Source organism: Poecilia reticulata, chromosome 12 (assembly GCF_904066995.2).
Source record: "Poecilia reticulata chromosome 12, P_reticulata-male-v2, whole genome shotgun sequence".
NCBI lineage: Eukaryota > Metazoa > Chordata > Actinopteri > Cyprinodontiformes > Poeciliidae > Poecilia > Poecilia reticulata.
Window position 1 is genome coordinate 24468187 of NC_088841.1, and position 20945 is coordinate 24489131.

The 20945-nt window shown below is 41.5% G+C and overlaps 2 protein-coding genes and 2 non-coding genes across 6 annotated transcripts; 2 read left to right on the forward strand and 2 right to left on the reverse strand.

The window, feature by feature from the left end:
* The first annotated feature begins 923 nt into the window (after positions 1-923).
* LOC145554437 (U6 spliceosomal RNA) lies at positions 924-1012 on the forward strand. The gene has a single exon (XR_014090397.1). It is a non-coding gene; the product is annotated as a U6 spliceosomal RNA (small nuclear RNA).
* Positions 1013-7893: 6881 nt separating this feature from the next.
* On the forward strand, positions 7894-7992 carry LOC145554436 (U6 spliceosomal RNA). Its single transcript, XR_014090396.1, has one exon. It is a non-coding gene; the product is annotated as a U6 spliceosomal RNA (small nuclear RNA).
* Positions 7993-12860: 4868 nt separating this feature from the next.
* On the reverse strand, positions 12861-15251 carry LOC145554387 (uncharacterized). 2 transcript variants are annotated; one of them, XM_081614007.1, is made up of 5 exons: positions 14579-14743; positions 14363-14498; positions 14067-14274; positions 13602-13994; positions 12861-13532 (listed from the first exon to the last, which is right to left on the reverse strand). In XM_081614007.1, the coding sequence occupies exons 1-4, from the start codon at positions 14654-14656 to the stop codon at positions 13913-13915; spliced, it is 504 nt and encodes a 167-aa protein (XP_081470133.1). In that variant the 5' UTR covers positions 14657-14743; the 3' UTR covers positions 12861-13532; positions 13602-13912. The 2 variants fall into 2 exon arrangements, with proteins under 2 accessions (XP_081470133.1, XP_081470132.1); XM_081614006.1 differs by lacking the exons at positions 12861-13532; positions 13602-13994 and having other exon boundaries at positions 14162-14274; positions 14579-15251.
* Positions 15252-15404: 153 nt separating this feature from the next.
* LOC145554385 (uncharacterized) lies at positions 15405-16967 on the reverse strand. Of its 2 annotated transcripts, none has more exons than XM_081614005.1 (5): positions 16121-16967; positions 15858-16042; positions 15728-15799; positions 15575-15651; positions 15405-15491 (listed from the first exon to the last, which is right to left on the reverse strand). In XM_081614005.1, the coding sequence occupies exons 1-5, from the start codon at positions 16657-16659 to the stop codon at positions 15450-15452; spliced, it is 915 nt and encodes a 304-aa protein (XP_081470131.1). In that variant the 5' UTR covers positions 16660-16967; the 3' UTR covers positions 15405-15449. The 2 variants fall into 2 exon arrangements, with proteins under 2 accessions (XP_081470131.1, XP_081470130.1); XM_081614004.1 differs by having other exon boundaries at positions 15575-15654.
* Between the last annotated feature and the right edge of the window lie 3978 nt (positions 16968-20945).

Here is a 20945-nt window from a genome sequence, read left to right on the forward strand (position 1 = left end):
GGCTTTTAACTAAAACCCAGAGAACAGCCCACATAACTCCTGTTCTGGCCTCCTTGCATTGGCTCCTGGTGTATTTTAGGACTCATTTTATAATTTTGGTATTAACTTTTAAGGCTCTTCATGGTGAGGCTCCCAAATATATATTTCCCTTTTGATTTCTTGTGATTTTATTTTTTCTTGATATGGCTGTAAATGCTTGGTTTAGTTGTTGCATTACTTTATTTTTTTCAGACATAATTTATGTCTTCTGGTATTTTATTGACCACCAGACGGGAAAGCAGGAGGGTTTTTTGTGTTTTGTTGGGGAGTAGGTAGGTGTTTAAATGTAGTATTTATATAACATTAACATTTGAACTTTGAACTTTGGTTTGTGGGTTCATCCTGCCTCAGAAAACCTCAGGGTTACTCTGGGGTTTGCAGTGCTCGGTTTGTCCAGCAGATGGCAGTCATAGACCAGAGATCGTATGGCTCAGTTTACAGCGGTTTTCTCCTGTAGAGCTTATTCAGTCTTGTCTGATAGATATTAATGTGCTCATATTTACCTGTAGGGGCCAAGCTAATCGGCCAAGCTAATCATCTCTGTATCGTTCCAATTTTAGTTGATGGCTGGGAGATCTTTGAGCCTGACAAAAGCTCCGGTTCTTGTGAATTCAGCTCACCGGTTACTTTGTAATGGAATCCATGATTACCCATCATGCATCTGTGTATTGAAACGACCAAGTTACAAGAATAAACAACACATTTGTACGTAGTCTGGGTATATTTTTGAAGTAGTCAAGTACAGGTATGAGGTAAAAGTTTATTTAGCAGCATACCTTCATGTTTGGAGGTTTTTTCCTTGTTCTGAAAATGAAAATAAAACCGTTACGGAGAAGTGGGTGGACCAGAGGGCTATAAATACTGCTCTGAGACTGTATGCTAGTGTCCTAGTTCTCTAGGACATATACTAAAATTGGAACGATACAGAGAAGATTAGCATGGCCCCTGCGCAAAAGAAGGGAGCCAATCTTCTCGGTCCCCCCTGCTGGCCAGGTGAGGGAATTGTTCCATTTTTAAGGCTGACCAAGCATGGCCACCGCAGTCTGTTTTACTTCAATTGTTGAATTTTGAATTTTGAATTTTTGACATCTGTTTCATGACGTGTTATTAAAAGAGGAATAAACAGTATGCTCAAACAATTTTCTTTATTTTCATCACCCACAAACATGTGAAAAGCAACAAAGTGAAATAAAACTATTTACAAAATTATATATGTATATATATATGTACAATAAAAACAAAATGTTCATTTCTGATTGTCCTTCTGTCTCATTCTTTTCCTCCTCTCCCTTCTCCATTTGTTATACCGATCCTTAACTTCAGTTTTTTTATTGTACATCCTCATTCTATCCACCACTTTCTGCCTCTGCATCTTCTTCTTTTCTTTTTCTGCCTCAGCATTTGTCTTCTTCTTCTCCTCCTCTTTCCTCCTCTTATCCTCTTCCCTTTTCATCCTGTACTGCTCTCGTCTCCTTCTGTTTCTTTTCTCTTTTGTGTCTTGCTTTTTTTGTGCCCTTCTTCTTTCCTGTTCAGCCTCATCCTCCTTGCTGTCCTCTTTCCTCTTTTCTGTCTTCCTCTCCTGCACCTGCGGCACAAAGCCTCTTCTCATCCTCTCCAGCCACTCGTCCACGCTCCAGCCAGAGGGGTCAGTGGACTCACAGAAGAAGGTCTTCTTGTACCTGCTGTGGCCCTTGTCCCTGGTCATTGCCTGGTGGCACCTGGTGCAGATCCTGACTTTGGGAGGCCTGGGAGGCACACCTGCCTCCATCAGTTCCTGCTGCACCTTCCAGCGCCACCTGGTGACCTTTGGGACATTCAGCCTGACCCACTCCAGCAGGCCGACTCCACCGGAGGTGGACTCGCAAAATATTTTTGTCTTGTGGACAAAGTGGCTGGAATCTGCCGTGGTCTCACCACAGGCAGGGCAGAGAGGAGGTTTGGCTGACGTCGTCCTGGAGGCGACCTTTGACCCGGTTGATGTCCCAGGCTGGGGTTCCTCTGAGACGACGTGCTGTGGTGCAGGAGCTACAGGGAAAGTGCACCAGGCAGACTCGTTATTGCATATGAATAAAGCTCACACCTGCATGTGTTTGTGTTCATCTGTGAAGAAGCAGCTGCACCAACCTGTTGCTGGCTGGGAGACGGAGGAGCAGGAAGATGTCTTCTTCTTGCTCTCCTTTATCTCCCCCACCTTCCTCCTTCTCTTCTCTGCACTCTTTCCTGAAGAAGAAAATGATATGATGAGATCAAAGACAGAAGACACAAAAAAATGTAGTTGTCAAAACAGCAAATGATCTAGTTACTCACGTTTCCTGTCTCTCCTCTTTTCACTGTCTTTCTTGACAGGCGGCCAGAAGGGAGGCTGAAACCGGATGGCAGCTGGAAGTTTGTAGGACTTTCCAGCTGCCTTCCATTTCCGTATTTCCTCCCTTCTGTGTGCGCTCAGTCCCCTGTTAGTCTCCATCACTGACAGAGGACAGCAGACAGTCGTCAGAGCAGTCTCGGATCCTAATTGGCATCGGCACCTTTCAAACCTGTCGACCAATGAGCAGCCAGGAATGCAGGAATGTGATGGTCCTTTGTTTCCACTGAAGGTGTGAAAAGGGGAGCAATAGTTGCAAATACCTTTCTATTGTACCTCTAACTGCTCACCCATTAATGTGTCCCTGTCGACCAATCAGCAGCCAGGAATGTAATGGCCCTCAGTTTTCACTGAAGGTGTGAAAAGGGGCAGCTGCACCTGCAAGTAACTTTCTGCTGTACCTCTAACTGCTGACTCATTAATGTGTGTCAGTCATCACCTTGTCCTTGTTGCATGTCTTCACATCAAAATATTTAATAATAATATTATATAATATTATATATAATAATATTTAATATTTTGTTCCTTGACTGTCAGTAACATCTGTTGCTAGTTTTTCACTTTTAAAACAGAAGTAAAAAGCTAAATAAAAACACTTAGCTGTTCACATCCAATAGGATGAAACATTAACTGGTTTAGGATTGTTTTTGGTTTGATTAGTTTCTTCTGACTGGATCATGTATTTAAAAAATGGAAATGTGTAAAAGTTAAAATTTATCATTTCAGATTCATGAGGTGAATTGAAGAGGAAATGAAACTAAGAAGCCACTAAGAATGTATATGATAAGGGTTAGGGTATATGTATATGTATATGTATATATGTAATGTATATGCTTTTAGCCGTTTTCTCTTTGTTCCAAATGAACGGCAAAATAAAAGTTTATAGCAAGGCTGCAATTGCTTATTCTGATGATTAGTCAATTCACCGGATTGTTTTGATCAAACTTCATCTTTCTGCTGTAATAAAAGGTAAAAATAACTTTGGTTCCACCGTCTCGTCTTTGCTCTCATTTTTTAACAAAAGGATCCACGACTAGTTGAACATGTTGTAATTTTCATATTAGCTAAAAAGTTGCTGTTAGTGATGCATCAAAACTCAATTACTTCTGAAAATTTACATCCTTTGTTATATTTGTCACAACGGAGGTCGCCATGTTTTTCATCATCGCAATGCATGATGGGTTGATGGTGCAGTTGACTCCGTTTTGTACTGGGATCCATAGACATAATATAAGGATAGACGCCTCATGCTCTCGCCTATTGTCGCTGACGAGATTCAGGGCGGCCATCTTGGAGCGGTCCACCACTCCACTCAGCTTATGTTTAGCAGCACAATGACGTATCAGCGCATTTAATAGATCATAACACGCTTTTTTGTTACTGAAAACCATATTCAAACATCTATCAAAGCTACATTTATAAACAATTGTATTATTTAAGTATGTTTTTAATAAATAGTTCAGCATATTTATGCTTAGTGGCTATAACAATAGAATAGGAATGGAATATTCTGATATTGATGTATGATGAGCATATTACAAACCACACAGCCGTTCATAATTTATTTAATAAATTATTTAGTAATATCAATACATATTAATATAACTATACAAACACACATAAATAATGATTAATACTGAATAATATATATTGGATACATGTTTACATGTATGTATATACATACATATATAGATATATATATCTATGTTTTTCAGCAGACAAGTTCTAGCTTCAGTGATTCAGCAGCTGAGATTGAGTCTAAAATCCTATGTGAGATTCATCTGTGCTGCAGTGAATCTGTCTCTCTTTATAGATTCTCCCTCTTCTTCCTCACATCGTGTCTTTAGGAAACTTTCAAAACAAAAACGAAAGATTTGGGATGGATCTTACTAGTGAAAGAATTATATATAAATAATAGTCTTTACCACCTGTGTAAACTTTGCTGGTGAATGTTATAACACATAATATAAGTTTTATAATATGTGTTATGTTGTTTCATTTCTAATATAGGCTCTTGTGTCAGACAATCTAAGTCAATGTTAGAGAATAATAATTTCTTTTAGATTTACAGAATCTCAGTTATCCTTCATAGCGGCTGAACCCGTATTACACCGAGCACTGTAGCTAATATTAGCTGGTATCTCGCCAGTGGACATAAATACAATAAAGTAATATTCTAATCACATTATATACACAATAATATGTCCATCTTACTTGTGAAATATTGTCTGTGGAGCCCTCACATCAATAGTACATCGATCCGAACAACAATATCCCTCAGTGCTGAGGCATCTTCTGCTGTTTTGATTGAGCAAAGTAGGAGGGACTACCGCTCCAAGATGGCCGCCGTATTTCCTGCGCCGGAGCAGCCAATGCGGGGTCTACTCTTATATTATGTCTATGGGTGACCGGGAAGGCGCTGTAAAGGAGTCCATGATTACCCATCATGCATCTGTGCATTGAAACGACAAAGTTACAAAAATAAACAACACATTTGTGGGTATTCTGGGTATATTTTTGAAGTAGTCAAGTACAGGTATGAGGTAAAAGTTTATTTAGCAGCAGACCTTCATGTTTGGAGGTCTTGTTTTGTTCTGAAAATGAAAGTAAAACCGTTACCGAGAAGTGGGTGGACCAGAGGGCTATAAATACTGCTCTGAGCCTGTGTGGTAGTGTCCTAGTTCTCTAGGACAGTGTTTTTCAACCATTTTTTAGTCAAGGTACACTGTTTTAATTTAAAAAATCCCGAGGCACACCACCAACTAAAAATGGAAATAAAGATACTCTGTAGCCGCCTCTGTTACATTTATAGTCATTCTTATCAAAGTCTCTTGAATAGGAATCAAACACAAAAATGTATTTTTATCACATTTTACATTTCTTATTTCAAATTGCACTTAACATGTCCACTTCAAAAATACACCTGAACAGTGAAACAACACTGTGGTGTTAAATTTAAAGAAGTTGTAGAAAACATCAAAGTGTTTTACAAACTAATCCACGAGCATCTTATAGCCGGAATACAGAAAATAATTATTATTCTGAAAGAAGCAATAATATTTGGGAAAGATTTCACTTCATATTCACTGTTATAATATGAAGAGTTGCATGTACAAAATGTCAATGTCTGTATATTTTACCAGTGGTGGGAAGTAACGAAGTACAAGTACTTCGTTACTGTACTTAAGTACAGTTTTCGTGTATCTGTACTTTACTTAAGTAGATTTAATAATGGGTACTTTCTACTTTTACTCCCTACATTTTACAGTAAGTATCTGTACTTTCTACTTCACTACATTTCTACAAAACTGTCGCGTTACTCGTTACATCCAAGTCTCGTTGCTCTTTTCTTCCGTCAAAATGTGAAGTTCAGGGACTTAAGGTGGCGCCGTAAAATCCGAGCAATAACGTGACTTAGTGTCTGTTGTCACCCATCGGCTCCACCTTTACTCGCACTCGGAGCTCCAGACATGCGCAGTGGTTTCCTCTGAGCGGGAGGAGATGTTTGTCTATAATATAATAGCGCTGCATAAATTGAAATGGCGACATGTAAAATTAGCAGCGCTTCGCTTTCACAGACGGTGGGACTTCGTCCAACTTTTAGCGTCACTTGGAAGGAAAGCTTAAAGAAAGGTAAGATCTGCGCTAGCAAAGCTAGCTGTACTGAGACACATGTTGCATCTGATGAAAAAAAGTTGTCACTCATGCGCTGAATTATTGTGTGGAGGTTTTGACTGAGGTGTCATATGGGACAATGCTGTGACCAAAGTCTGCAATATAGTGATATGACATTCAGGAACGATCCGATTCTTCTGGACGGATCTTTACTAAGTCCTAAGGACTGAAGCCTCACTGAGAGCCGTTCTTTGTTCTTGTGTACACTGCGGTAGCTATATATATATATATATATATATATATATATATATATATATATATAGAGAGAGAGAGAGAGAGAGAGAGAGAGAGAGACATTCATTTAATCGCTGAATAAGTAAAAGTTGAACGTATGAACACAGAGCATGCTCATTGCTCATTGATTGATTTCGTCTCCTGTCATGGTGGCAAACATCGCAGTGGGAGGGAGGATGAGAACAGTCACGATGCTCATTCTGCTTAGTTACTTGTTGCGCCGTTGGACAGTGTTCATAGTTGAACGTTATTTACTGTTAATTGCGATTTTTCAGTTGTGGTTTCTGACATATGCAATATGGGCAACCGCCCAGGGCGTTACTTTTCTAAGGATAGCAGGAGACATCTACGGATTATATAGCACAGTGATGAAAGCAAAACAGAATGAAGTGAGTTTTAATTGATACTGGTTAAATATATTTCAGCTCTAAGTATTTAATATCTAGGTGTTTTTATGGGAATGTGGATCTTTCAGATCAATCTGAAAACCAATTTTGATAGGTAAACTTAATGTTATTGTGTCATTTAGCGCTGGTCTTGGTCTTGGGTTCGGTGGTCTTGACTACAACTCTGCTACATGGCTCCTTGGTTGCATGTCCTCCACCCCGCCCGCACCTTCTTTACATCCCCTTTCAGTTAGATTTCTTTCTAAATAAATGTGACTAATGAAGTTCATGCTATGTTAGGACAGGAGACAAAATGTTTCCATCCCTGAAATTATGATTCATAGAATCACATATCTAAGTCTAAACTGTTACAGAGAATAAACACAATAAGAACATGTTTAATCTGTGGTAGTGTTAATTAAAATGGCACATTTCTGATGTATTAAAATTAAATACGATCGGCACACTTAATGATATTAGCGATTAGGTAATGCATTCAGCGAGTACTTTTACTTTTAATACTTAAGTATTTTTAAAAGCCAGGACTTTTTTACTTTTACTTAAGTAAAATGTTAATGTGGTAGTTTGACTTTTACTTAAGTACATTTTTGACTGTGTATTTGTACTTTTACTTAAGTAAATTTTTTAAGTACTTTCTCCACCACTGTATTTTACCCACCTGGTGTGAAAGCTGTGCATGTTTGGATGAAAACAGCTGATTTCCTGGCAGAAATTGAAGAAAGACAAAGCTCTTCCTCAACATCTCAGTCTCTCCAAAGCAGAACCATGGTTTCGTTCACACCGAGCTTATAAGTGTAGCGGCTCTATTTCCCTCCTGTAGTGCCAGATCGACAACCCTCAACTTAAAAGCTGCATGATATGAGTTTGAAAACATTTCTCCGTCGTGCCTGCTGCTAGCATGTGCTTGTTCTAAATGAAAATTAGCCGTTCTTCTTTGATTTACAATTTTGACTTCTAATGATTCACTTCCTGCTAGAGAGCCCCCTGGTGGTTGAAGAAAAATCCACATGAAAGCCACAGCGGGCTACAATCCGCATGGTTCAAAGTTAAGGAAAAAAGTAGCAGCTTATAGTCCGGAAAATACGGTACTGTAGTGAAATTGAATAATTTCCACAGCACACCTGACGATCACTCACGGCACACTAGTGTGCCGCGGAACAATGGTTGAAAAACACTGATCTAGGACATATCCTAAAATTGGTACGATACAGAGAAGATTAGCATGGCCCCTGCGCAAGGATGACACGCAACCGTATGGAAACGGCGAGGGATCGCCAGACGCCGCTCTGCCAAGCCCACATGGCCCATCCACCAATCAGCTTTCACAGATGAACTCGGCATCACCTTTTTCTGTCACCAGATGTAATTTGACATTTCTGAGTCAGAGAGTAAAGAACAACGTCATCAGCAAAATAGTTGACGGCCAAGGCATTTGGAGGCGGGGCTAAGGTGATGTCACCAACTGGCCATGTGACCGTGATGAGCGCTGCTCTAAAGTGAATATATAGATATCTAAATGTGAAGACATCTGGTCAATGCCCCCTGCATTTTCACACAATGAAAACAGGGGTAAAGTCTCAGGCAGAAAAACTTGCGCTCCGACTCACCAGTGACTATACTAGGGGGCGCTGTGTTACAATTCAATGTTATTGAGCTCTTTAGAGGTTATCAAAGGTCAATCATATCAAGCTTAGTGCAAATAGGATGATACATGTATAATTTAGAGACGACCGTATGCAAATGGCAAGGGATTAGAATGAGCCATTCAGACACGCCCACATGCTGCCCCCAGCAGCCAATGTTAGGTGAACAATATTGTATTTATTGTGAATTGTTTTTATCAGTTAATGGAAAAATATTCACCAAACTAGACTGTTGCTCACTATGTGGGAATCCATTTGAAAAAAGGTAAAAAAAAAACACGAAGAGTAACGAAGTGGGAGGATCTTCTAAAAAAAAATATATACATATTTAAAAAAGTTCTTAAGCATATACACACACAATTCATAAATAAATAGCACCTATAACACTTTATTAGATAGAGATAAATCTTTGTCATTGTCACAAGAACAACAAAATTTAAAAAGTGCCGTAAGTCAGTGCATATGCTAAAAAAAGAAAAACTTGTGTCACACTTTACATATACTGTAAAAAATACATAACAAGTAGGTGATAAAATAAAACTAATAAATAAGAATAACCACATTCTCACACACATCATTCATAGTGATTAATGGTTATTTGATTGCATTTAGTTTTGTTATTGCTGTAGGATAAAAACTGTCTCTGAATCGGTTGTTTCTTGTTCTGATTGCTCTGTATCATCTGCCTGAAGGTATGGACTCTGACTTCAAGGCAGAGTCCATACTCTCTAGATTCCTTTTTAACTAAAATTACATCCTTTTTGTATTTTAGATTTTCATAAAGAAATTTTATATTCTTTGTTTTCTTTATTTTATTTATTGTGAATTTGTTTATCAGTTAATGGAAAAATATTCACCAAACTAGACTGTTGCTCACTATGTGGGAATCCATTTGAAAATAAAGGTTAAAACACGAAGAGTAACGAAGTGGGAGGAGCTCCAAGGGAGGAGCTTATAAATAGGAGAGCAGCTCCACTCACTCTCTTCATTCCTGCTCGGAGCAATAAAGCAACAAGTACTGACACCAAAAATCCATTAATTATTTCTTAGAGACATTTAGTCTGCCTTTGCCTGAGGAAGGCAACAACGACTGAAACGTCACAACAGTTGGCGCAAAATTTAAAAAGGCTTGGTTTTTGATACATTTTTTTTCTTCAATTAGGTTATTTTTAATGTACTTTCCACGCATTCTAAAAAAAATTATTAAAATGCACATTTAAAAAAGTTCATAAGCATATACACACAATTCATAAATGAATAGCACCTATAACAATAACACATTATTGTTATAGGTGCTTTTATTGATTTATTTAAATTTATTATTGATTTCATCTTTGTTCAAGATCCGATGGCAAGTGGGAGCAGCGTGATAATCACAGAACAAGGCACACCTGGGAACAGTCGAGAGGGATGACGAGACAGCACAGAGACTCAGAACACAGAAAATTAAAGAAATTCATAGGAAAAACCTGACACACTGTACCACCAAAACCACCAAATACATAAGAATAACATGCATTAGTTTATTGTTAAATGAGTAAAAACATAATTTCTTTTTAATTAGATGTTTAATTTTTTATCTAAATTAAGTACTTAAACTATATCCCAAACCTTTGGTAGAAATGGCTCGTTAAATTTCAGTCTCTTTTACATACAGAACAGGGAAAACTAAAGAGAATGCAATATTGTGTTAATCCATTTATAGTCTAAACAGAGGAACTGGCAGTTTATCTTGAGGAAATGAATAAAAGTGTAGAAATGAATTGGACCTTAGTCCACTGCCTAACCAATGTCTCCGCCGCTGTGAAGAATTAAACTTAACATCCTGCGGTTTTAACAAATGGAGCTGAAGACGTTTCCCTCTCGCACCCAGAAAGAGAGCGGCGCTCAGAAGCATCTGACCGTTTCAGGGCAGTGAAACCACGGCAAAAGAAAAATAAAACCCTTGTATAAGGTCACGTCAGGAACACGCAGGGTAAAAAAAGTTCAACTGATCAATTTGGATCCAACTGACTGACTGACTAATACAAATTTCACTGCAGATGCAACCAGGAGGGATTTTTGAGGATGTGGGTTCAGACCGCAGCAGGTGAAGTGATGTAATTTAAGTGGAGTCGTTTAATTGATTATAAGTTATTGGGGCCACAGTCAGTGGTTTCTTTCACTACGGAGAAAACGTTAGATCCGTTCCTGGATTCATGGTTCAACTAGGTGAAAATTAACTAAACCGCATAAAAATGCGGCTAAACAGCCGATGTTGGTGTGATTGTAATTTGACGGGTAAAAATGACCTATTTTTGTTAATCCTGTGGGTCAAAATGACGGAGAACAAAGTCCAGAGTTGCCTTGTTCTGTTTCCTTCCCCTTGATTGCTTCCCAGCTGTGTCTCGTTCCCTCATTACCCTCCCTGTTATTTAGTCCACCTGCTGTCTTTGGTCCTCTCAGGCGTCTCGTCTCCTCCGTGTTTCCTTGTGCAGCTCCTGTTTTCTGGTTTTTCACATTAAAACTTAATTTCATCTCGTTTACCTGGACTCATCTGCATTTCTCCTCACCTGCAAATTATGGCAATATTCTAAAACAATGTGTGATTTTATTACACTCTACGAGAAATGAAAACTTTAGTCTTCACAAATAAATTAATAAAAAAACAAGTATGAATATAATGAATAACATTTTCTAAAGCCCATCACTGTAGCTCTATAATGTGTTGCAGTAACTCACCACTACCTGAAGGTAACAAAGACTCTTAAAAGAAAATGGTTTATAAATAATCTTCTGTCTGAAACCTTTGAATAGTTTTATAAGATTTTAAATTAATGTGAACTTTGAATAGTTTAAAGGAATTTTAAAGATGGACAAGTAGTTGACAGCAGCTAATATAAATAAATTACCAAATAAAAATATCCAGACTATGTTCTAAAAGTTCCTTACATTGGAAAATGTCTAAAACATGAGAAACTATCCTTATGCACTGGACCTCACATCCATGGAAGATGAAACCACCATGAAATAATCGGTCAATAATCTCTACTCCAACTTTTTCTCATAACTTGTCACTACAGTGTCCTGCCACCCAGTGCAGTAGGACATAAAACGGCAAATATGAGTTAAAATAACATTAATAATTAGAGATGTGCCGATCAGGTTTTTTCCTGCCGATACCGATCACATAATTATTTTTTAATCATAAACACTACCAGTTGCATTATGTGGAAAAAGGAACCATGAATTCACCTTAATTTAGACAAAAACTTGTTTTTAATAACTTTTTCCAAGAAAACTAAACAAAACAGGCATTGTGCAAATTGTACTATCAGTAAAACTATCTTTAACAGACTGATAACATATGGAGGCTCTGAAGGGGCTAAATAATGCAAAGAGCCAAAATAAAACCTCAACATTGCCAAAAAAATTCAAGTATAAAACTTAACATTCAAAGGCAAAAACAGGATCCATTACAATAAACAATCCAGAGTTACTGAATGAAAACTTCCTGTTAGCATGGCGGCTAGCTGATTACTGCTAGTTCTGAGTGGCTGTTTCTGACTGAGCGGAGTAATTATGCAGAACAGAGAGGAGATCGATTATTTTTTTAGAGATTATCTGTCTCATGTTAGGACAGCAAAAGTTTTAATACGTATGTAAAATGTATTTTTTTAGGTTAGATGCTGCAGCTTTAAGCAGAGGTTTGGTGTGAGAGTCACTACCAGGTGGAGCAGAAGCGGCGCTCGGTCTGTGAAATATTACTACCTGTAGCGTAGCAGCGGTTCAACAGCGAGAGCAGAACCAGCGTCTTACATCACAGCTCCAAGACTTAAATAATTTTGCCGGTTATTTGTTTAGCTTTCTGACCGTCATGCATTAGCATGACAGGTGAGTGTTTGTAGCTGTGCGCTGCTTTACCTGCTATCTGATCCTCCATATGTCTTTTTTACTGCAATGAGCCTCGATGTAGTCAAACTCCGTCAAGTATGGCATTGTTTTTATGTCGTATTAGCTTCGTTGTGTTGATGCATTTTGACGTGCTTCAATTTTCCGCCGCAACACGCAAACTTCCCCATTCACTCAGTGCGTTATAATTCAACATCGCTTAGGATTTGTTGCTGCGCGTTTGTGCAGTGTGAAGGAAAGAGGAGACCAGCTGCACAGGCAGGCTGCGAAATGAGATGCAGGTGATCGGTTTGTGTGATCGTAACAAGAGACCGTGATCACTGATCATACACTTTTTCACGAAAATCAGCCGATTATGATCGGTGACCGATCGACCAGCACACCTTTATTAATATAAACCACCAAATGAATCTGTTTTGCTTTCCAACTCGGCTCTGAAAAACACAAGACGTAAAACACAATGTATGCAAAACTCACTGACGTGTAAATATCCCACTCTCTTCCTCCCTCACACCAAATTCCTCAATTTATCTACTTTCCAACCTGGAGAGATGGTCTCATTTTACCATGTTACAAAAATAATTTAAAAACAAAACTATTGACAAGGCATTCAAAATCAACACGCATTTATTTCAAAACTTAAGTAAACATAATATTAAAAAATCAAAACAACTTCACAAACTATGTACAGACAAATTAATTGAATGGCTTCATCTATCATGGCCTCTTCTTCCAAACAGGATTCGTCCATTTGTGTGAAGACATCAAGTTTTTCTGAACGATTAACGTAAAAATAAATATTGAGATGAATCTAATACTGTACTGAACATACAAAATGCTAGATTTAATTACCATTAAATCAACTAAATTTTCATTCAAAAGAAAATTCATCTGTGAATGATTCTCATAAATTAATCTTATAAATTCAATTCTTTATAAGATTAATCCTTTAATCAACATCACATACTGAAATACCTGCCATCAGCAAATAATGCAGCACAACACTGCAAAACCTCCAGTTTTTCATTAACCATGGCCAGTTCAATTGTTGCAAATAGTCAACTTTCTTGGGCTTTTAGCCTTTTCAGCCGTACAAATCCGTTGTACCACTGAGAGAGGGTCGCCTGGTTGACGGCGAAGAGCTGGAGGGAGGTTCTGGTCTTGAGGGCTGGATGGCTCACCACCACAGACCTGCTGACTGGGTACATGGCGCACAGCTCCTTCATCACCGCCTCCACCAGGCGGCAGGAGGCGGGACCGCTCCCCGTTCCCACCACGCAGCTGAAACATCGATGAAGAAAGTTCAGACGTGTGTCGGAGAGGAAGCTGCAACTTCCTGCAGACGCTCACCGTTTCATGCTCTCCACCCCCGGCTGGGCTACGCTGCCAGGAGCGTAGGTCTTGCTTTTCTTGAACCTCCCCTTCGTCAGGGAGTCCTTGTAGCGCGACGGGTACGCTACGGACCCCTTATCCACCTCGGGGAGGTTCTGCCACAGACCCACGATCTCCTCTACCTCGGCGTTGTTCACGTAGCCCTTCCTGCAGAGCTCCACCAGCCTCCGTGACAGATGGACCACATGCTGGTAAACCCCTCATCCAGATCCTCCTCCAGAAGGTCCCGGTGCTCCTCGTCGTCCTCCTCCTCTTCCAGGACGACCTCCTCACTCCCGTCCGGGTCGTCGGGAAACATCTGCAGCTCGCGGCCCGTCTGAGCGTACAGGTAGCTCATCCCAATCAGCTCCCCTGAGGATCATCAGGGACACGTTTCATGAGGAAAATCTGGATTTTCCAGCAGAACTGCTGCTGCACATTTACCAGAAATCCTTGGCAGGTGCCTCCGTCCTGCCTGTGTACAGCAGCGGCTTGCTGTACGTCTCTGCCAGCGTCACTCCCAGCAAGCGCCGAGTCAGCTGGTAGAGACAGTGCTGCTTCTCGCCCACCGCCACCTGAGCCCGGTCCTCGTTCCACCTGGTCAGGCCTTCCAGCAGGAACATCTGGAAGTGGCAGCCGCTGGCTGACGTTCCTGCAGCAGAGAGGAGGAACAGCAGGCATTAGCAGAACGACCAGAGAGCTGCAGGGGGATTTCAGTCTGACGGACGCCAGCGACTCACCTGGGATGAACCTGTTGAGATGCAGGTGGAACGACTCAAGTGACGTGGAGCCCCGGGCGCAGCGGTAGACGGGGAGCACCACTCCCCCTTTGGTCAGCTTGCCGGTCCTGGTGTACAGCTGGACACTGGCTGGATCCTGGATGTGTAGAAACAGGTGATGGAGCAGCAGAACCTGGGAAGAAGCTGCCGACCGTCGGTCACATAGCGCAGACTCACCTGGATGCAGGCCACGTGTTTCTGCTGAGTGGCCCAGATCTCCTCCATGCGGGCCCGGTCCAGGAGGGGGATGTTCATGGTGTCGGTGGCTCATGAACGCCTGGATGGCCTCATCCAGGAGGCGTTCCGTCTCCTGCGCCTCACGGATACGCCTCCAGCAGTGCCGAGCCATCTCCCTGGCACTCTCCACCAAGCCCCTCCTGGACCGCTGTCCCTGCCTGGCTGTCCTCAGGTTGGACACGTCCTCCGCGTCCCACTCGAAGATGGCAGTAGAGATGAGCCACATGAAGTCTGGGTACAGCGGGTGGCTCTCCGCAGTGACCCCATCCGCCAGCCTGCGGATGTAATGCCAGATGTCCAGCCGTACCTGGAGCTGTGGCCACGAGGGGAACAGGGCCGCCGTCGCGCCGCCTTCGCCACCCGACCTGCAGCAGTCCAGGTCCACATAGAGGACCTGCGGTGGGCAGCGCTCTGCCTGCTTGTAGCGCTGCTGCAGGCCGGCGGCCATGTCTCTTAGGCCATATCCCTCCGCCGCCGTCTGGACGCAGATCAGGACCTGACCCAGTTCGTTGCCCACACTTGTCATCCACTGGGCCATCCGTGAATCTGCGCCCGCCATCTTCTTGATGATCTGCAGAGGATGGGGGGGTAAGACGGCAGCCATCAAGGTCCAGAACTTTGCGCACGGTCTTGAGGCTGTACTGCCACATCCTATATGGGGCCCAGAGGAAGAAGGGGCGCTGGTAGAAGGCGTCGGGCGAGGCGGGTGGCTGGCTGTATGTAAAGCGGAGGCCAGGTGGATGATACCACAGCTGCAGCTCTTTGGTTAGCACGGCCCTGCCTGTCTTGTCCCTGACAAACAGGGCTTTGCTCAGCCAGTCCTGCTGCTCCTCCAAGACTCGAGCAGGACGACCTGCAACAAAGCATGTGGAGGGCAGTGAATTACTGCTGTAAGATAAAAGAAACACAGCAAAAAACATTTCTTCTAAAACCAACCTGGGCTGCAGCTGTGGTGCTTGTTGCAGCTGGAGGAGGAGCAGAAGAAGGACAAGCAGGAGGTGGTGGTGGAGCAGCTGCTGTAAATAACACCGTCATCACCAAGCTGTAACACTGATGAAACATAAACACAAACTGCAGCATGAATCCCACCTGATGCAGACAGCTCCTGCTCGGCGGCAGCAGCAGCCTCCACCATCAGCTCATCGTCTTCCTCCGAGGAACCTCAAGACAAAAAGCAGCAGCTTCAGCTGAACTTGAACACAGTCAGCAGAGAACTTACGGTGGAGAACCATGGCCCTCTTCTTTCTCGGAGTGGAGAGCTGAGGGAACGGACGCCTGCTGGAGGCGGCGGCCGGGCTGGAGGAGGCATGCTGGTCTCTGTCCCTCCTCAGCACATACTGCTTCAGCTGGCTGAGTCGGGCACCAGGGTTCTGGACCAGCACGTCTCTGACCCACCTCCTGTAGCTGAGAAGGAAACTCAGAGCGTTGAGGTTCTGCAGAACTTCTGATGAGCCGTCAGAGAACCGGTCGGAGCTTTCTTACAGCTGCTTGTACGTGAGGGAGCTGTACTCTCTGAAGCCCACCAGCCGCTGACCCTCCGACTCGGTGCCTCTGCTCCTCTTGTCTGCGAGGGCAGAGGTCACCTCCTCAAAGAGCCGGGCGTACTCCAGCAGAGCGTCCTTGTGCAGCATCAGAGGGCTGCTGCTGCCGTTTCCTCCCTCTCGCTCTGCCTCGTGGCTTGCCAGGACCCCCACTGTGTAGCCAGGGTCATGGGTCAGCAGCCACAAGAAGGTCTTTCCCCTGTACAGACCGAACTGCACCTCCATTTGGCTGAGAATGCAGCGTTGGTATGAGGCATCCCCTCCGAGGGCCCTGACCCGACCCCGAGCCGCGGCTTCCACCTTCTGGTGCGTCCCGATGGACAGCTTCTCCCTGCTGCCTCCTTCCCTCACCTGCTGGGCGGCAGCTGTGGCTTCGCTGGAGGCCTGAAGCCGCAGCTGGGTGGTCCCAGGCAAGAAATCAAAATGGGGCTTGTACAAGTTCACTGACAAATGCAATAAAGTCCAGAATGAAAATCTCATCTATTATGGATTCATAACTGATTCATATAACTCATTAATAAACAAAGAACATAACATTACTGTGTATGTATCTTTAATCTGAATGAATTACATTTAACATACAGCTTTGAGTCAAATTAGCACCGTATCTGTTAACACTTAATATGAGAAAATCAGTGGATAACTACTGATTTGTCACTTGACATCTCATGTATTTTTTGGTTTTCACAAACAATGACTTGGACATGATCACTAAACCATTTAGGATTTAAAAATATTTGGAAAAAGACTTTGATAAGTTTTACGGAGGTAATGTTACCTTATAAAAAACTTTGCTTCTGTTTTTGTGGGTTTACCAATTTCTTGGTAATATGATCCGAATGGTTATTAAAATAATTTGCATCTAGTTTGATTGCTTTATAGCGCAACAGATTTCTAAAATAATGCAAAATACTTCAAACCGGGTTCGCGCCGGTCGCCGAGGTCCTTTAGCTTGTTACGTCTAATTTCGCTAACGTGATAATTTTAGTATTTTACTAAAAAGTTACAAAGTCATACTGAAAAATAATAGTAATACGTTACCAGACAAAACGGCGCTGTTTGTCCTTACGATATCTGAGCACTTTCAGTGGTACTGCCTCTGGAGCTAACTGGGACAGAGAAGATGGCGTACCGGATGGCGCCAGGATGACACGCAAATTCGTCCTCAAACGTTCCTCATTTTCTTCTTTGCCAGAAGAAAAAAAAAATCTGCGAAAAAAATAAAGGTACAAAACGGCACAGTCAAATCACAGGTTCCTGAACACTTAGCTCTCTTCCTAGAATGTAGCTAGCTGACCGGTAAAATAAGGGATTTTCTGTTGTAAGGTTCAGAGCTACGTGATGTCATCAATCAACCACACCAAAGTGTTGAGCAGTGTTTCCTGATGAAGCACACAACATCTTCAGCAGATTGGATGATGAATCAGGGAGATATTGCTGTTGAAACAGTCCAGGGGGCGCTGTGGAGTCAAATTCCAACATAATCCTGCAAGTTTTGTGCCTCTTATCGAATCGGATTCAAATGCGACCCAACGTTCAGGTCGCATTCATCCGAACTGAACGTCACTGATTGTCAAAAAATCTCACTATTCTGCATCCTGATACGCGCAAGTGGGAAGAAAAACAACAACCATGACGGACTATTTGAGGATGAAGTTGTTAATATGCTGCTCCGGTTGGACAACAACTTCAAATATATAGTCTGGGTTTAAAGTTGCTCATAGCACTGAATCTGCATTGCTCCGAGTGTATAATGATCTCCTCTTAACAGTTGATTCAGGCAACGTTGCAGTTTTATTACTTCTAGATTTGAGCTTTGCATTTGACACTGTAGATCATCAGATTCTCTTACATAGATTAAAACACAGTGTTGGCCTGAGGGGCTCAGTATTCGAATGGTTTAAATCTTACCTAGAAAACAGAACCTTCTCTGTTCTTCTTGACCAATCCTGTTCTGGAGCCAGACCTTTAAAGTATGGTGTTCCCCAAGGGTCAATTTTAGGGCCCATTTTGTTCATCTTGTATTTACTGCCTCTTGGTAAGATTTTTCAAAAATTTAATATTTCCTTTCATTGCTTTGCAGATGACATCCAGATTTATTTGCCCCTTCAAATTCAAAATGGTACAAATGATTCTCTTCAGCTGTTGCTAAACTGTTTAGCTGAAGTTAAATTATGGATGGAAAAAAACTTTCTTCACCTCAATGAAAGCAAAACTCAAGTTCTGTTATTTGGTCAAAAACTTCAGACTACAAACCCAGATCAGATTCTTGGTTCCTTGGCTCGGTCTTATCAAACCTCTGCTAGGAATCTTGGTTTCACTTTTGACAGCTTTTTAAAGTTAGATAAACAAGTTAGTTCTGTCGTTAAATCGAGTTTTTACCACCTTCTGCTTTTAGTAAAAGTTAAATCTTACTTCTGTTTTAAGGACTTTGAAGGACTCATCCATGCCTTCATAACAACTCGTCTGGATTACTGCAACTCTTTATATAGAGGGATGGATAAATTACAGATTCAGCGACTTCAACTGATCCAGAACGCAGCAGCAGCATGGCTTCTCACTGGAACCAGGAATCCTGACCATAAAACACCAACTCTGGCATCTTTACACTGGCTGCCTGTTTTTTATCGAATAGAATTTAAGATTCTGTTGTTAACTTATAAAGTTTTAAATGGGTTAGCCCCCCCTTACCTTCGGGACCTTTTAAAATTCAGTTATTACTGAATGTTCCTCGGACTCGACTTGAGAGGAAAGGAGATGGAGCTTTTTCTGTTGCTGCTCCTGTTTTATGGAATAACTTGCCTTTCCAGATTAGATCTGCCCACAGCCTGGAGCATTTTAAATCACTTCTTAACTCATTTTTACTCTTTGGCATTTAATTGATGTAGTTTTGTGCTCTGTTTTGTTATTTGTGTTGTTCTTGTGCAGCTTTATACCTGTTTTAAAGTGCTATATAAATAAATTTGACATCGACATATAAACTAAGCTCCACCGTTAGCCTCCATGTTTACTTCCGCAAACACTGAGCTCTTCTTCTTCTTTTTATGGCGGTTGGCAGAACACTTAGAACGCTGACGCTATAGCGCCCTCTACTGCGCATGCAGGACACTTTCAGGTCGTTTGCCCGTTTACACTGCAGAACACATACAGGCCACACTTACTGGCACTGTGAACGGCCCTGGCAGAAAAATCAGAATTGAGTCACTTCAGGCTGCAGTGTGAAAACACTTGAAGTTTCCTTAATAGTTAAACAATTAGCCATAAGGTGCAAAATATTTACATCCTTAGGTGGGAGAAATTCCTCCAGTGGCAAAAGTTATAGGTGGTGTGGCTGAAAAGAGCAGAAAAATAACAAAGTTATCCCTACTATGAATGTTTAACTACTTCATTCTTTTACTAGCAGTGCAACTAACAATTATCCCCTTGGCCAAAACAAACCTTAGACCAGTCCTTCTCCACCCTGGTCCTCACCTCACTGCTCTGCATGTTTTAGATGAGCCTCTGTTCCAGATCAGCTGATTCAAATGATTTCATGACCACTAAGTACTTCAGAAGCCTGTTAATCACCCAGAGATACAATTCAGGTGTGTGGCAGAAGGGAAACATGCAGGACTGGATGGACAGACAAGACGCATCACACCAGTCACAGAGTTTGGGGTCTTAATCTACAAACACATGGCACCAAATCATCACATTAGTTCATTTTGAACAAAAATATAAAGCATTTGTAGCAATCTTAAGTGTTTTCAGCAAAACACTTAAGGTTTCACTATTGTATCAATAATTGACCTAAACATGCAAAATACTTACATCCTTAGGTGGGACAAATTCTGCGCTTGTAACATAATTAATCTGCAACTCTAAACAAGAATGCAGAAAAAAAATGCAGATAAATAGTCATTCTTGCAATGTGTCGGGTTTTTCTTATCCGTTTCTTTAATTTTCTGTGTTCTGAGTCTCTGATGTCAGCTCTTCCAGCTGTGTGAAGCTGACACCCCACCCACGTCAAAAAATCCAGCAAATAGTCTGAATGGTTAGTGCTCCGTTTGTGCAGGTTTGTGCCGTTAAAATTTTCGTTTGTGCAGTTTTGGTTTCTGAGATATTAAAAGTTATAATTTTGGCCGATGATGTCACCGTCACGCTATCATGTTCCAAATCAAACCTAAGTGTGGGCTACTTCTTTTAATTCTTCAGATTCTCAGCTGTTGTACAATGTGTACATTTTGTTTTGAACTTCAATAAAGACTTAGAACAAGAAAAAATGTCTCATTTCAAGAAATGTTTTAAGATAGCAATGTTTTTTCACGAACGTAGCGTTCTCTCCACAATAATTGAATCCTGCTAATAAAGGACATGCAGCCTGACCCTAACGTAATGTGTATAACCTGTTCAACTGTGCTTTGATTTCGGAGGTGGCCTGAAGAATTATATTCACATTGTTGATGTACTGTCTGTTGATTATGCAGCAAACGTGTAAAAAAATTACATGAGCCTATAACGGCCAATTTGCTAGTTGCTTGAGCAAAGTTTTTGCAGAGTAAAACGGAAATGTGTCATTATTTCAAAGTTCATCCAAGTAATGTACTTAATATTTAGTAAATATATTTTCAATGCAACGACTTTCATTTCATCCAATTTCTTACATTAAATGTATATGGGCTTCAAGGATTTTGAAAAGCTCCACATGTTTTGCGAACTTTGACATAGTTCTCACACAACTGGGATTGGCTCCACCCACACTGTAGTGAGCCCCCTCCCCCACCACC